Source organism: Nesoenas mayeri, assembly GCF_963082525.1.
Source record: "Nesoenas mayeri genome assembly, chromosome: 21".
In the NCBI taxonomy this organism is placed as follows: Eukaryota; Metazoa; Chordata; class Aves; order Columbiformes; family Columbidae; genus Nesoenas; species Nesoenas mayeri.
In genome coordinates this window covers 5,165,155-5,182,304 of record NC_137571.1, presented here as the reverse complement: position 1 = coordinate 5,182,304, position 17,150 = coordinate 5,165,155, and the positions used below count along the sequence as shown (strand labels likewise).

Genomic DNA, 17,150 nt, shown 5'->3' with positions numbered 1-17,150 from the left:
CTCGATTCCCCTCGACTACACGGATCAGAGGCTGCAGGAGCACCAGACATTTATTTCCAAAAGAATTTGTGCCCAAGGAAATTGCCAGAAAAGGAGGGATTAGTGCTTTTCTTTCCTTTCAGACTCCACAGACCAGCCCATCAAGCAGGCGGCCATTCGCTCTGGCTGACACTGCTGAGCCCACTCTGCTCATTTGAGTGCTTTATTCCAGCTCGGTTTATTTTATTCCAGCTCGGTTTATTTGAGTGTTTTATTCCAGCTCTGTTTATTTGAGTGTTTTATTCCAGTTTTACTCCGGAGTGCAGGGCAGAGCGGGATGTGTCACCGCCATTGTCACCGCTCCACTTCCCGCATCGAGACTCTGCTCTTTAACACCACACACGGTGCATTTGGGCCAAGAACCGAACCGAACACCCAGACTCGCAGGACTCTCGTCCCAAACCGAACTCCCAGGTCTGTCCGGAACCTCCGAGCAGCCCCGTCCCCACGGAGCGTGCGCGGGGGCGGCGAGACCCCCCAGCCCGGGGTCGTCGGGGTCCGGTGAGCGGGACATAACCCGGGGTGAATGGGACATAACCCGGGGCTCTTCTCCGCGGTCTCTCCGCCGCCGCCATCGCCGCCCCGCGCCACGTGACGCAGCGCCACGTGACCCCGCCCTCCCCGCCGGCGTCATCACTGCGCGCCAGCGCCTGCGCGGGAGGGAAGGAGGCGGCGGCGCTTCGCTGTGTCACGGCGCGGCCCGAGGGGACGGGGCAGCGGGGCGGCCATGGAGTACCTCATCGGCATCCAGGGCCCCGACTACGTCCTGGTGGCCGCCGACACGGTGGCGGCCTCCAGCATCGTCCAGATGAAGCACGGTGAGAGCTGTTCCGGGGGCGGGGGGTCGGGAGTTCTCTCTGCCCCGGGTAGGCCCGGCGGGGAGCCCCGGAGCGGCCCTAGGCGGACAGGGGGATGAGGGATGAGGGATGAGCTCCGTCTCGGTGGTCACGGTGCTCCGAGGCTCTGGCAGGGTGAAGATGAATGTCCCCATTGAGGTTTTATTGGTTGTGGGGGCTGCTGGCCGGGCTCTGGCACACACAGTGAGCTGAGGGCTCAAAGGACCGATCGCTGAGTGTAAAGTTTCCACACCTGAGCCCATATTAGTTGGTTTGTCACGTTAACGTAGCAGTGCTGGCTCATTAACCCAAACCACAATGTACTGCGGTGTAGGTGAGTTAAAAAACTGCACAGGGATAGCAGTGGGTGAGATTAAACGCTTGGTTGTGTCTAATTCGTTGGTAAAAGGTAATTTATGGGGAAAAAATGAAATATTGGAAGTAAAAGCTTCAGTGAAATCTGTAGCTCAAGAATATTAGTCAAACTGTAACATGGTTTTGGTTGCTTGATGTGGTAGAATATTTAAAGTAGAACGTTCTCTGAACCAAATTCTTACTCCTGAGCCCAGGAAGCACCACGTATAATGTTGAACTTTAACCTCAATATTCTATGTGAAGTTTTAGTCTTCATTGTTGTATAAGAAAGACAATATATTTCTGAAATGCCTGAAGGAAGCACTTTGTGCGTCTCAGCTTTGTTTCTTTTGGTGACGTTCCAGAACATAATGTAGTTCTCAGAGTCTCTTAACTTTCTTGCTTCTGAAAGAAATCATAATGTGTTATGATATTGGCAAAATAGTTTATTCTTTCTCATGACTGTGGCTCTTAATATTATTTTTCTTTGTCCAGACCATGACAAAATGTTTAAGATGAGTGAAAAGATCTTGCTCCTGTGTGTTGGGGAGGCTGGAGACACTGTGCAGTTTGCAGAATACATCCAGAAAAACGTTCAGCTCTACAAAATGAGAAATGGTGAGTGAAGGAGCACAGTTACTCACCGAGGGGCTGGAAGCTGAGTTAATAAACTGGAATTAGACTAATGATGCTTTGTCATTAAAGAATATCGTGTAATTTCAAAATAGGAACGAGAAGTCAGGAAGTGAAACATGAATATGGATTTGTCCTGTTATCAAATACGCACATTTCTTCTCCAGGTTATGAATTGTCTCCTACTGCAGCTGCAAACTTTACACGCCGAAACCTGGCTGACTATCTTCGGAGTCGAGTGAGTAAGAGCTGAAAGATTTTGGCAAAGGCTCGCAGGGAAAAATTTCCATTTTCAAGTAATGAAGTCTGATGAAAAAGGTGGCAGCTTCTGTCTTTAGTGGTCAGTTCACTTTGCTGAAAGGATGTTTTATTAAAACATATCTTGATTTGCATATTTAGAAACTTATCGCTTATCAATAACTGATACAACTGTAGTCTTGAAATTCCAGCCTTAGGCCCAATAAACATTTTGTCACAGCACTGCAGACAGCTCAGTCAATTAAGCCTCTTTAACATTGAGATAAGGTTGTCAGTTTTCATGCAAATGCGCTGAATCCATTTAATCTTCTTGGAAAATGGTTTAATAGAGCAAAGCTGTTTGATGTACTTAGCAAAACAAGCCCTTTTTGTAAACAGCAACACGAGGCTTTCAGTAAATATCAAACCTAAGTCTGAGCTGTATTTTCAAGTTACCAAAGTGAAGTTATTAATTTTTCTCATGGTAATTTTTTCGAAGTATGAGAAGATGTCATGAAGGGGCAAATGGGCTTTTCGGGATCCAAGGTTAAGAAGGATCATTGATCCTGTTTCTGATACAGGTGACACCTGAAGGCAGCGAGTTTTCCAGTGGGTGTGTTTTGCGGAACTCTGTGCAGTTTGGGGGCTGGTGTGAAGGGGGTGGTGGTGTTTGGTGCCTCATCCCAACGGTGTCTGACCTGTGCATACAGTGCAGGTGAGGGTGACACCGACCATCCTGCCTGTTTGAGCAGAGGCAGCTATTTCTTATGTATGATTTAAAGTACCACTAACAGGAGTGATTTAACAGGTAAATTTAGCCAGCAGGATGTGGCACTGATGTGGCACTGTCGTCTTCCTCAGTGCTGTGTCCCCTGAGCCCCAATTGTCCCCATGTGTCCCCTCCTCCCTTCCAGCTCCCCTGCTCCAGATGGGCAGCACAGTGAGGAGGACACTGGCAAAGGCAGATGTGTTTATTTACCGGAGACGCAATGTTGTGCTGCTGCAGATGGCAATGCCCTGGAGCAAGCGCTGCACTCTGACACTGCTGTCACACCACAGCCATCTCCTTTTCTTTAAACACAGTCTTCCGTGATCTGCTTGTGGGATCATCAATTTGATGACCCAAACCATGCCATCATGGTTTTTTTTCTTTCCTGTGAATTTTTGTTACATTTTTATCATAATTTGTGGGCTACCAGAAGGACTAATGCTAGCTCTCTGTAGCTATTTAAATTGATATAGGATTCCTGGAGGCTACTAATTTAATTAGATGGATGATAAAAATGAAAAGGTAAAACATGTCACCACCTCCTGTTAGAAACAGGAAATAGTTTAGAAATAAAAAGTCCTAACACTGAAACAGTTCAGGCATTATACTGTTGTTGTGGTCTCGTCTGTAACAGAGCTTGTTCTGTGGTGTTAATTACCATCTGGGTTCTTCCCTGTATTATGTAGTTGGATTTCCTTTATGAACCTTATGGCTTCTGCAGTCCGAGCTCCTGCTTTCTTGGAGATGGCTGTCATGTAAGGCAGTGCCTCCAAGTTCTCCTGGTGGGAAATATCAAGTGTAACAGTGCTTAAAAAGTGAAGTAGGGTCTGAAAAACCTCTTTGATTTCTATTTATCTGTTGCAATTGAGCCAAACCTAGAAACAGCTTTGGAGCCAGCTGGGTTTCCTGTAGGTGAGCAGTGCTGTCGTTCCCCTTCCATGTGACCTGCTCCAGCATCTCACTTCAGCCACCTGCTCAATCAAGCGCCTGGTTTGGTACATTAACACACTACTGAGGTTGTGTGCTGAGGGGGAATAGGAAAAATAACCCCCCACACCCCTCCAAACAGGACAAAGTTGAGTTTTTTGTGTTTAATTCCAGGTGACAGGCTCTGGCCCCAGGCCCACGCCTGGCAGGAGCTTCCCCGCGCCCACCTTGTCCCCTTGCTGTGACTTTGGCTTCCGCCAGATGTCACAGCGCTGCTGTCACCGCCCGGCCTCCCGCTGCCAAGCCGCTTGGTTCAGTGTGTTTAGCACAACTGTTCAGCTGTAAATTCTGAAGAATTTCACACATCTCTTAATTGCTGTAGTTATTTTAAATCAAACAGCACGAAGTGCAAAGCTGCTTGGGATGAGAAATGTCGCCTTTAACGGGAAGGTCAAGTTTGGAAAAAAAAGTCAAGTTTGTCAGTTATCCACTCATTTGGTAGCCCTTTAATCACACCAGTCTTGTAGAGTTTTGAACTGTTAGGATGGATTTAGTTAAGCCAAGGGGCTGCCTTTGGGCTGGACTAAAGGATGGAGGTGTATGAGGAATAACCAGTCCAGCACTGAGGTGTTAGTCCCACTAAGAGCCCTACGAGGTCCTGTCTGCAAGTTTAGTTAGTAATCTTGGAAGTACTAAATAGATTATGTATATTTTCTAATGCTTAAATCCTACCTTTCTTGAATAATAAGGTGGTGTGAGGAACAGTTGATTTACATTTGAGTTTTAAGAAGTTGTTTCTAAGGCCATTAGCGGTAGAAACTACAGCTGAACAACAGCTTACAGATCTGTGCAAGTCTGTATAACACCATTTATTTATGGTTGAGTATCTCGCATATGCCAATGTTGGTAATTCAAAGTCACACAGTAATTTGAGTGATCTTGTGTCATGGCGCTTAAATATCAACTTGTGTGATGTTTCAGAATAAATAAATGATGAAATACAGACTAATTAAACTAATGCAGCTGCATGGTAACTTGGTTCCAAATAGTCTTGAATGCTTTGAAGATTAAATCACACAATTTACAGTGATGTTTGATATATGTGTAACTGTAGCTGGTTTTATTCTTTCTCACTATCTTGTCAAAGTCAAAACATGGTATCATGTAGTAATTTCTTGAGTGCAAATCCACTGTGCTTAGTATCAAAATTAGCTTTTCCTTATGATAACATTTTGGCTTTAGTGTAGGGTTAAGGGTGGTGTGACTGGGGGAAGAGCGTGCTCAATGAACAAAGGAGTTCTTATAAACTGCAAAATATTCACGTTGTTCTCATGTGTTGGTGGTAAAAATCCACAAGTCGTATGTTGAGATGAAAGAATCTGGTATGAAAACATCATTAAAGCTTTGTGAAGTTTGAATCTGCCATGAAAGCTTGAGAATCAGAGTGTTATGTTTTCCCTTCTGCATTCCATGTTCCCAGAGGAGAGTCTTGATGTGTTTGCTAGTGGTGCTTTATGGGGGAGGATTGTGCAACCAGTGATGTTGTGGATCTGTAGGTAGCAAGGGGAATTAGGATTGCAGACTCCTAACAAGCACCCGGTTCTGCTTGCAGACCCCTTACCACGTCAACCTGCTCCTGGCCGGCTACGATGAGCACGACGGGCCCGCGCTCTATTACATGGATTACCTGGCGGCTCTGGCGAAAGCTCCGTTTGCAGCACACGGGTACGGCGCATTCCTCACCCTCAGCATCCTCGACCGCTATTACAAGCCAAGTAAGTGGAGTCTGTGTAGAAGAAATTCTTCTGTTACGGTTTAATAAGTTAAAGGCTTAAACTGAGAGATTGGCTTTTGCTGAGTCAGATGGTCCAGCACAATTGCTGAGGTGGTACGGATTTGAACTTGACTTTTTGTTAGAGTAAATGTAGCTTTCAAGATTGCCTTCTGGTTTTGCTGAAAGGGTAATACGAAACGAGTCAACTCCTTAACGTGTTTTCCTGTTCGAAGCATAACAGACTGTAAGTGGAGGAAGTTTCAATTTATACTAAAACATGACTAGACTTTCCTGGACCATTAGCTGCTAGTAGTCTGTTTTTAATAAATAACATTTTGATAGCTTTACCTTCTACTTGCTTGTCTGTTGACTACGACGTGTACATTTTCCCAGAGTATCAATTTTTGGAGGGCAGTTCCAGATCCTGTTGCTCCATATCTTGGATTGGCTCTGTGTGATAGATTAAAAGCAAACAAGTGAAAAGATATTCCTAGCAAGATTTCCTTCTGTACTCTGCAGTGGTGGCGATGAAGATTGGTTGGCTTGGTTTACAGCTTCACGCACATGATAGCTCTTGATCGTAATTCTTGTACGTGTCTGTACCTGTCTAAAGTTTTAATTTTAGAATCATAATCCAGTTCTTGCGCTGCCAAAGAATAAACATGGCCCCATCCCCACTTTACAGATGAGGTAATGTTCAAAGCTTGGAATATTGTTAATCTGACATCTCTGGCTTTAGCTACAAAACTCCTTTACTCCTGCGTGCAAAGCTGAGTTTAATCTCATAGAGAGATGTTTGCTTAGTAACCCTTTCATCTGTCTCCTGCAAGAAACAGAGCCATAAACTGCCAGTTTTATTCTGATGCCAGTTTTATTCTTCTGCCCGAGCAGTGGACGCAGGGCTGGAATGAGCTCTAGAAACAGGGTTTGTGAGATCCACAGAGCTTAGTTGTTTTCTTGTCCTGTCCCATGAAAATTATACTGCTCCGCTTTCACCATTCCTTGTGAAAAGAGGAAAATAGTGACCTACAATATGTTGTCATGGCTGGTTGTCCCCATAGAGTGCTGGATTTTATCCAAATGGGTGAGAATAGCCAGGGCATCACACACGTGCCTTTCCCATTCTTAAAACTAATACCCAGCAGGGAACGTAGCACTAAAACCCGTCTCCTCGTACTGTCACTGACTTGCAGCCGGCTGTGGACAGATGGAGCTGATTTAAACTGTAATAAACTCGGAGAGAGAGAGACGGCTGGACTTCTCCGCAGCCCAGTCCCTGGCCATGGGAGGCAGAATTCCGTCATGCTTCCCATTCAGTGGAACAAATCGATTCTCAATGGCTTGTTGCAGCGTGAACGCGTCAGTGCAGGGCGTCCTCAGTACATCTGGAAAGTGTTTTCTGTGAGCTGGGAAGGAGAGGGTTTGGTGCTCAGCTGAAAAGTTGTTTAAATTTAATAAAGTTTCTGTTGAGAGAGATGGCCTCTAATTAAATCAATCTGTGGATGTTTTCTCTTTCAGGTATCACACGTGAGGAAGCTATGGAGCTCCTAAAAAAATGTCTAGAGGAGGTGAGTTGCCAAACTTAGGCCCTTACGATCTTGAGAAAGGAACGTTTGTTTGCATTCATTTGCTGATGTTTTCCTGTTCTTCTTGTCGCATTTTTTTGCCGTCTTTGCCAGAAGGGTAATAAATGCATGTTGACCAGATGTGGAATAGCTACTGGGAAACTGATGGAACGACTTCTCCTTGGTGCCATCTCAAGACATATCAGGGATAAGAGGGATTTGTGGGCACTTGCGTTGTCTTAGCATGGTTCATGTCCTCCAGAACATAAACTTGAAGCCTAATTGCTTTTCTTCTGCTTTTTCCACGCTTACCATAATATTGACACAGACAGCCTTTGACTTTTTCCTTTTATGTTTCTTCTGAACATAATGCAAGCATCCTTCTGTTATTGTGTACATACCTGCAAGCATACTTCTCTTCCAGCTTGTGAAGTGATATCTGAGTTAAAAATTTAACCTTAAAGTTCAGGATCAATTTTAGCGTAAACATGACCTTTCATACTCCAAGGCTTTTATTGTAGGATAATGTTCTTCATCCTTGTCTTTAAGAGATTGAATTGAATGTAAGTGGGAAGAAACATCTGGGGAAACATAGGGTAGAAATACTCTAAAGTGGTTCTGCTTGAAGGATCTTTTGGATACGTACACTTTGTGCCCTACGTTGTAGCTGACTGGTCTTCCTGCTTCAATGTCTTTCTTGTTAACAAGCTTGTCTATTTTGCATCCAGTCTCATCTAACATGGATGGTCTTATAGCAGAGAACAAACTCACTCTGACTCCTGAGCAGTGAAAACAACACTCTAGTTCCTGATATTTCATGTTGCTAGAACCAGGATGGAAATTTACATGTGCAACAGCATATCCCTTAAATGAATGCTCTCATCTTTTATTTAAGCTTTGAATGAATCTCATCTCTTTTGTCTTGTCTTTTGTTGAACAGCTTCAGAAACGCTTCATCCTAAATCTGGCTTCTTTCAATGCCCGGTTCATTGACAAGGATGGCATCCATGAAGTGGAGAATATACCCCTATCAAAAGCAACGTCCTAACCCCTGAGATCTTTCTTCAGCAGTCGTCTTTTTTGTTCACTTTGGTTTTTTCTATTCATGTGGAGCACACAAGTCATGTAGTGCACTGGGAGATCAAATAAAGATTGACATTTATATAGCCAGTTTTATCTTTTTATTCCACTGATCCTTCCTGAGTGTTTAAGTGAACTGTTCCACAGTGAAGGTGAAACTGGATTTACTGTTAATGGGTGCACATGTGGGTTACTTACTTTTCTTTCCTCTTCTGATATTTTACTACCCCCCCAAGTGTTCTTAGGTGTGGGAAAGCTGGTACTATATCATCTAGATGCCAGTGTGTGCTGTCATCCATTCTCATAATTCAAACTCGAAACACACCAGGCAGGTGTTTCATGCTGAATGTACAGCACCAACTTTATTTTTCTGAAGATATTACCGCTGTTTGCTTTGTAAAAACAATAATAATCAGTTTTCAGAGACTTGCTTTTGTTATACTTTGTTTCATTCTAATCCAAGTGAAAGGTGAAAAAGCTTTTCAAATAGAATGGAATTTTAAGATGCTAATGTCACTTAACTGGCCTGGCTGTGGTTGTGATACCGAGCAAGAATATTCTGCTGGCACAGTAGGCTCGTACCTTTGTTAAGTATTTTAAATATAAACTGATGTATTAATTGCATAATTGTTTGACAATGTGAGTCTTTTCCCCCAAAACTTGTCAGTCTTAGAGACCAAGTATTTCCATCTTTTGAGCAGGTGAGGGCTGGATTAGAGACTGAGACTTGCTTAATGTCACAGAAGAGATTTGCAGCTCATCCTGCCTCTTAAGGCTGCCTTTAAATCCAGTTCTTAACTGAAGTCCCATCAGGCTTTTTGCTTAATTCTTTCCACAATTGGTTTAATTATCAGCTGGTTTTGTTGTAGTCATGGCTGCAGTGGCTTTTATGTGAGGCCAATGGCATACAAGACATTTTGCTGAAAATTTTGTCTTCTAAAACCTTTTCAAAGTTTTTTTTACACTAAGAAGCCCCCAGTCTGATTCTTTTCTCTTGGCAGGTCACAGTTAACACGAGTAGAGTCTGAGTGTTCTAGTTCTGTAATTGAAATCTCACCCCTTCATGTTGCATTAATGTATTTGTTTAGCTTAATATGCAGCATCTCTGATTTATTTTACCGCTGATGTTGAATGTTTTTGCAGGTTTCTTGTCTCTTCTCGTCACTGCAGAGTGGCTGCGCTGATGTGCTATTTTTGTCACTGCATATCCAAGCAGTAATGCCTCCTTCTTGGGGAGATTCGTTATTGCACACACCAAAACTGGGCTGTGGTGCTATTAGCTCATGTGAGTCTGGCAGAGGATCTGCCTGGAGTTTTTATTGGCACCTATTTGCATGCAGGTGATTAATAAACATAAAACAATTATTCCCTTGCAAGCCCCCGTGTTGGATGCAGGTTGAACATATGTTTCGCCCCAGGGCAGGGCCCAGGATCTGAATCCCCTGGTGAGTGAGAGATACAAGGGGCTGCAGCAGGAGCCAGCGGAGCAGCAGCCTCTAGGAATGAATAAATCCAGACCTTGATTGCAAAGCAGCAGAACAAAAGAATTGGCCCACGATGAGACTGGACTCCAGACTCTAATGAAGTAGATTCTTTTGAGGCCTTTCCAATAATTTACACTCCCTAAGCAAAGGTGTGATACTGTGGAACTTTGAATTGTTTTAAAGGTCTGCAGGGCTGATCCGTAAGTTCAGAAACAGTCAACTTGTGTTTTTAATAGTAATACATGGAATCTGTTTGAAAAATCAATGTTTTAAGTTTCCCATTTGCATTACATAAGGAGAAGAAAACCTACCTCCTTCAACTTTTAGGGCTAAAGCTTTTGAAAACCGCATTTTGCCTAGAATCTGGGAATACCTTTTGGGAAGAATTCACCTTTCCATTTGAAAAACATCTATATTTATCATGGCAGGCCTCTCTTTCATAAAAAATCTCGGAAAGAATTGAGCACTACAAGAAAGTACTGCTTTCTACTAATAAATTGTGGGGATTTTTTTGTTCTTCATATTATAAAACGTTAATGTTGTAAACCAAGGTAAGGTATTCCTGGGGCATTGTACCCTCAGTGAGCTGCTCTGCTTTGCTTTGGCTGGTAATTCTGACCATATGTTTTACTACCAAAGCCTCAGGGCCTAAAGAGTTAACAAGGCACTTTTTCTTGTTTTAGGTTTCCTGTTTAAAGCTGCTCTTTTCCTGAGCCCTGTGTGCAACAGATCATTGCACCAGCTCATCCCAGAGCTTGGGGTTTGCTCCCAGATCAGTTTACAAGGGACCAGTCTCCATGCCTGAGGCTGGTTGGTTTGGGAGTGCTGTGCTGAAAGCAGCCTGTGAGTGTAGGTGCGGTGCTCGTAGCTCATTTTCTTGGTCTTAATTATACCTTTTCATGCAAGAAAATCTGCATTTTGTTGTAGACCTTTATCTGGGACTGTTGGTGGGGGAGAACGCCCCAAGTTCATTCACCTGAATGTTTCCCCAGGATTTTTTCCAGCCCAAGAAATCTGTGACCCCGTTCGGTTAAAGAAGCCAGGAGACACTTGAGCCGCGCGAGGTGAAATGCTGTGGGCAAGACGGCTTTTGCTGCGTAAACTTGAGGCCCTGGGCAGCTGTGCCCACAGAAATCAGTGAGCCAATGTGGGGACTACACAATAGAATAATCACTTGGCAGTAGGTTCCTACAAGAAGCATTAGCCAGTGCCAGGGCTGACATTATGTTCATGTTTAGGAGTTGGTTGCATCTGTAAGAAAATATAAATTTACCCTACCTGTAAAAAGCTTATCCTTCAAACCATTTTAAATTCTTTTTCTTTAAAGGAAGCACCTTATATGGAGCTTCCGTGTGTTGCTATCAGTCTGCCATCAGCAGTAATTAAGTGCAGGAAATTTCCATGTGAGCACTGATCAAACTGAACAAGCATAAGTTGTTTTAACAGATTTTAAAAAGTCAAATGGAAATGGTGGAATTAAAACATGTAACTTCTTTTCTTCCATGTTCTTGACTATGTTGATTTGAATCTCTGTGTACTCCTGACTTGCTGAGGACTATGTTAAAAATAAGTTAGTTGCCTTGAAAATGAGAAGTGACAGCTTAAGTGTTTTGTTTCTGTGCTAATGTGCAATTAGGTAGTTATCCAATAAGCTTCTTCATGTAGTCTAACTCAAGGCAGCTGTGGCAGGAATAGAGAAACCCTTTGCTGCCGAGGATGGTGAGAGGCTGTTGAAAAGGATCTGTTTCAGAATTGCCAGGGTGACCTGGGTAACTCTAGACCAGTCAGCCTCACCTCCATCCCTGGGAAACTGATGGAACGACTTCTCCTTGGTGCCATCTCAAGGCATATCAGGGATAAGAGGGTCATTAGGGGCAGTCAACGTGGCTTCACCAAGGGGAAGTCGTGCTTGACCAACCTCATTGACTTTTCTGAGGACATAAGATGGATGGAGGATGGCAGAGCGGTGGACGTGATCTACCTTGACTTGAGCAAGGCATTTGACACAGTCTCCCACAGCATCCTCACAGCTAAACTGAGGGAGTTTGGGTCTATAAATTAATTCTAACCATACAAGGTGAGGCCAACCTAATAATCTAATTGTCTGAAATGACTACTTGCCTAAGTGTATTTTGATTTGGGTAAAGTACCTTTTGCTTAGTAGGGGCTTCCTTGATGTTGTCAAATATTTCTAGTCTTTATGCACAAACATGGAAATAGTTAATTAACTGAAGACAAAGCAGGCTCCATCAGATTTTGTGTCAGTATTTTTAGGGTTATTGATAGTATCCTATTACAGCACCACCAAAATGCCCATGGGCTTACGCGATGCTTGATCTCCTCTTGCTAAATGTTGCACTTGAAACACAGCCGATGCCCCAACCCCGCGCGTCTCAGCAGAGGGCAGTGATCCTGCACACACTGCGCCGCCTCCATCCAGACCCATCTTGGCTCTTCATCCCCGTGCGGATCGTGCGACGGGCACAGAACCTTGGTGTTATGGAGGAGGGATTAACGCCTGCCACGGCAACGGCACATCGGATGTACAAGGTTGTTTCTTGAATCGTTTTCACAAGTGTTGGACACTTATCCCATGAAACAGGTATTTTTTGATGCTTTCACAAGTGAAGGCTAAGACAGCCAGAAATTTGCCAAAAAGAGTAACTGGAGTCCATCCTCTACTAGTTACTCCAAGCACTAACGAGCAGGGACATAAGGTACATCTTTAATCTTTTTAAGATAATCCCGTTCTCCCTTGCAAAAGTGCACTTGATGTTGACTGTGTGCTTCAAGTGAGGATGCTCACAATGTTTTATCAGCAACACTGTGCTAGGGGGAGAAAGCTACAGCACCGTGGGATGCTATTTTCAAAGAGCTTTCTGTGATCCCACAGCAAAATTGGCTTAAAAAAAATACATCAGGAAAAGCCTGAAATGACCCTTTTGGAATGTGGAGAACTAAACCAAGAGGTTGTCTGTGTTCAAAAAGCTTATTAACACACGGCGTTAATAGAAAAAAAAATCTCTGCCCCAGACTAAACTGAACAGAGATATTACTCCCTCACAGCAATCAGAGAATACTTTAAAACAGAAATGTTCATTTATTTTATATCTTTTCATCAAAATCTTCAGACTTTACCAGGTAAGACCTGCAGTGGAGATTCTCTCAACTGTCCATCTTTCTTCCACGTGTTAGGAAAGATGCTTCATGGGGTGGACAGGTTCCCCACCTCTTTTGCCTTGCTCATTTTCCTGGGGACAGCTGAATGCTCAGTTTGCCCAAAACCTGCCTTTTTGTGCCCAAATGGCCACGCTGTGCTGGGGTTCCCGTCCCACACAGGGCTGTGGGTGCTCTTGTTCCCATTCTGGCTCCAGAGGGCTGCACCAAACCCCATCTCCCTCCCAAAGCCCCTGGATGGGGCAGACGCGGAGTTATCTGTGCTAAACGCCTCGTCTGATTTAGCGTGGTAATTACTGTGTTCTTTTGGAGGCTCCTTGTGATGACCAAACAAGCAGGAAACTCTAAAAGGTATAATATATAATATGCTCCTGACATATGACAGGGCTGGGGGAGAGGAAATGAAATGGAAATGGGTCAGGAGTGGGAGGTCGGGGCTGCAGCAGTTCCCTGGTGCCAGGGCCCATTTCAGAGTCAAAGCAGCAGCAGCACATTACAAAGAGGGTGGAGAAAAGTTGTTTGCATTGTCCGAACCCAGCAAACTGGCCTGGCCACCGGTCTCCTCCTCAGCATAAACGGCTGATGAGTTCCTCCCTAGTTTGATGCTTTTTGCTTTTGTTTTTGCAACCCAGCAACAGGCAGCAAAGTAGAACAGGGGTTCTTAAAGGTCATGACTTTTTATCATTGGAAATAAAATAATAAACTTGTAGACTTTGTCCGAAACAGAGTGTTGATACTAATTTGGGGGTTTTTTTGTGGAAACAGTGAAGTCTCCAAGGTGTGATGAAGCTCTCATGAACTCCAGAAGAAAAGCTTGTTGTATTTTGGCCACCAATGTTCCGAAGCTTGAGTAGAAACCTCCATGGATCCACTGGTCAGGTCTGTAACACAGTACAAGTCTGACTATGGAGGAAAGAATGTGATTTACTACTTGCAGCGTGCACCTGAGAACAAGTAAGTCTGAGACACCGTCGCGGAATTAGCTGGAACTTATCTGTTCCGTGAGGTAATAAATAGATCCACACAGAACACATGACATTTTGAGTGCAGACAGAGAGGGATGGTGGTCTGGTTATTATTTTTTGTAGAGTGCAGCTCACACCAAGAAAATGCCGCCTCTTGGGGAGTCTGTACCCAGTTTAGGGATCTGTAGAGTGGAAGAACTCAGAGGGGACCCCAAGGCACTTCTGCAGCGACAGACCCATCATCAGGTGAGAAGATTGCAGCATCCAGACACCCTGACATGCTGCACAACTCCTTGACTTGGAGCAATATCTTGATCTTTCTCTGAACTCACTTCACACCCCCCAAAAAAGCTGAGTTGTCTCCATTTAGCAAATCTTCTTTGGCTGTAACCTTTGCTACTAAAATGAAGCTATCCATATGGGAAAGACTTCTGGATTTCAAGATACAATTTTAGCCTTTTCTCTGCTGAGAAGAATCAAATGAGAAGCATCTGAAGGTGTCAGGATAAAAACATACAAAGGAGCCATCCGGAGTAACCCTGGCATCGTTTGCTACGTGCATCAGAGATATTCCCAGGATGCTTCAGCATTGTGGGGTCAAAGCTACTGTCTGCAGTTATTATCACTGTTTATGGTACCCTGGTGCAAATGCAGTGATGCTCAGGTGGCCCCAGTGGGAATTCTTTGCAATAGAAAGGAGGTCAGGCAGGAAGATCAAAATGACACCTTCTGGCTCAGCATGTCCAAGTTCTGTGTAATGATGGGTTTAGGCTGCTTGTCCCAAAGTCTGTTAGGATAATTAAGGCTGCACACGATGCTGTCTGGGCTGCTCAATCAGTAATCTCTGAAGCAAGCGTCTTGTCACCCTTGCAAATAACGTTTGTTTTACTGTCTGATTTGAAAATGTTTTCGGTTTTGGTGTTTTGATTCAGCTGCACTAACAGGAAAAACTTCCCTTGCTCACTGATGCTGCGGCTCCTCGGATTCTGTATGTAAAGTCTGGAATTTAATGGACTCTCTCATATATGAAAGAATGCATTAACTACAGGTCAGCAAAGTCTGGTTATTGTGTTGGTTTAGTACGGAGAGCTGTTATTACCCTGTTGCTTTTAAGGTAGCCTGCTGGAAGGTAATGATTTACTCTGTCCGAAGCCATGCAGGATGCAAACACAACCTCTGCCTGTTTGTGTTAGTGATGCAGTAGAGAGTCAGTTCGGTGTTAACCTCAGTTTACCCTTGGGACAGCTGACTGGTGGGGAATGAAGAGTCTCTGTTAATGGTCTGTCTCTTTCAGTAGTCGGGGATTATCATGTGCTTTCCCTGGACTTGTCATTCATTCAAAAAATAATCATTTTTTTTTTAGTTCCCTTTTAGGATTGAAATTCCAGAGTGTTTTATAACAAGCGTAGAAACCATGAGCCTGAATCTATTTTTACTCCCTGACAAAATACCACGTCTTTTCCCACGATAATATTTGTAATCAGTGTGGGAATTTATACCAGAGTTAAGCCCTGAATTGTGTACATTTGTTTTTCTCTCTCTTAGGATGGAAAGGTGAAGAACACATCAGGGAACAGCCTTGTTTGACAGTGATCCAGGAAGGGAACTCTGGTACTAACTCATTACAAACCAGAACCGGCCTGGCACAACCTCGGAAAGCTCTGTGTCTCTGCGGTTCGGCAGAAATGAAGGGGTCCAAAATTTGGGGTGGTATCGAGCATCTGTGGCGGAATCAACAAGTGAATCCAAATCATCTGACTTCCTCGCAATTACAAGGTAATTGGTGGCATCCTGGCCTGTCAGGCACCAGACTGTTCCTCATAAAACATTCAAAAGCCTCGCAGTCACCCAAAAAGGAAAATGAGGAGGGAGGTGTTTTTCCACCCGATGGACGGGGCATGTAATGACTATGGGCACAGCCTGATTCCTCGTCTGCGTTGCTCATCGCCGCTGTGTCTAAGAATTCCTTGATATTCAAAGAGTGCCCTAACCAAGGCAGGTTTTCATAATGTGATTAAGTTATGCAATTATCTTTCACGCCTGTATATTACAGTGTGCACATACACACTTTCATCACGTATCGGAGTGCAGTTTGCTCTTCTCTGATACCCTGCACCAGAGAATGCCTACAAATTGAATTATTCCAGGATAGTTATCCTAAATAACTCCACGGAGGGAAACCTGTCTTTTAGCACAAAAGCACCTTACTCTCCTTTATAGTAATCCATTTTAAACATGGATTATGCTGATGCAGAATGGGACACTCCTATTTTGGAATTATTTTAAATAGGAGTAGTTCTTGTGCTTTCGGCTCACACCCTGCATTATCCAAAATAGCTTTGAAGTGTAAACAAGCCTCTAATGTGTCTGTAGCATTTCCATTCTGCTCCCTGGCTCCTCCTTGTTCCCTGACTCTTCCTTTGGGAAGGTCCACAGCAAAACCAGACCTGCAGAGCTCGTCATTTAGATCTTTGCTTTCACAAACTTCATACCAAGGGACATTTCCAATCCAACTCCCAATTTAAATGCATCCCTAAGCCTTTGAAGGGACTATTTAGATGCAAGTTTCTGACTCACAGCCATCCCACAAATCATGTTAGTACATAAAATGTTTCCTTTCACCCTTTTCTAAAAGGGAGATCCCTCTGGAATCCTGTGGTCCCTTCTGGGGCTGGTTGATTATTTCTCTATTATCATCAGCCTATTCTGCAACCTCCAGGCAAAACTGATGGGCACAACTCTGAGAAAGGTCCAGTATAACGAGCGCTGTGATGACCCAGGCCCATGTCCATCTGCAGTGGATGTGTGGGGAAGGCTGCAAACGTCCTCTCTAAAATTGCCCCTTTTCCATTGTGTCGAAAGCCGTTTAACCATCCGCTTCCACAAAACACCACAGCTTCTTACTTGTCTTCTGTTCATTTATCTAAACCTGCTTCCTGACTATGTCATTTGGGGTCCTGTTTTTAATTTTAGTGTCTTAATTCTCTGTTTGTTTTCTGTTATTCTAATTCCACCCCAGATCTTCCTGGCTGCTTTTCTCTACGGCTTTACCAGTGGGGCTGGCCAGATCTGCAAGAGGCGTTCACGACAGAGGAACACCACGCAAGCACACGTATGTCATGCAGTATAATCTGTTCTCTGGTTTGTTAATCCTATTTTAACCATTTCCATCGTTCTGTTTGTATTTCCAACCTCCTGTGAGTACAAGGTGGCTGTTTTCAGAGTCCTGTCCTTAACGACACCAACACAGCAGCTCATTTAGAGCTTCATTGCACGTAGATTAGTAGAGTTATTTTATCTGCTAATTTAT

General features: G+C 43.9%; 1 protein-coding gene across 1 annotated transcript; it reads left to right on the top strand.

Moving 5' to 3' along the window:
* Positions 1 to 693: 693 nt before the first annotated feature.
* Positions 694 to 8,737, top strand: PSMB2 (proteasome 20S subunit beta 2). Its single transcript, XM_080357569.1, has 6 exons — positions 694 to 857; positions 1,725 to 1,847; positions 2,030 to 2,100; positions 5,408 to 5,570; positions 7,088 to 7,137; positions 8,075 to 8,737. The coding sequence occupies exons 1-6, from the start codon at positions 767 to 769 to the stop codon at positions 8,180 to 8,182; spliced, it is 606 nt and encodes a 201-aa protein (XP_080213695.1). The 5' UTR covers positions 694 to 766; the 3' UTR covers positions 8,183 to 8,737.
* Positions 8,738 to 17,150: the final 8,413 nt, after the last annotated feature.

Bases quoted from the DNA above. Each gene is read 5' to 3' on its own strand.
- PSMB2 (XM_080357569.1), top strand. From the start codon at position 767: ATGGAGTACCTCATCGGCATCCAGGGCCCCGACTACGTCCTGGTGGCC. The intron at 858-1,724 runs GTGAGAGCTGTT...TTCTTTGTCCAG, and splicing joins CATCGTCCAGATGAAGCACG to ACCATGACAAAATGTTTAAG. The intron at 7,138-8,074 runs GTGAGTTGCCAA...TTTGTTGAACAG, and splicing joins TAAAAAAATGTCTAGAGGAG to CTTCAGAAACGCTTCATCCT.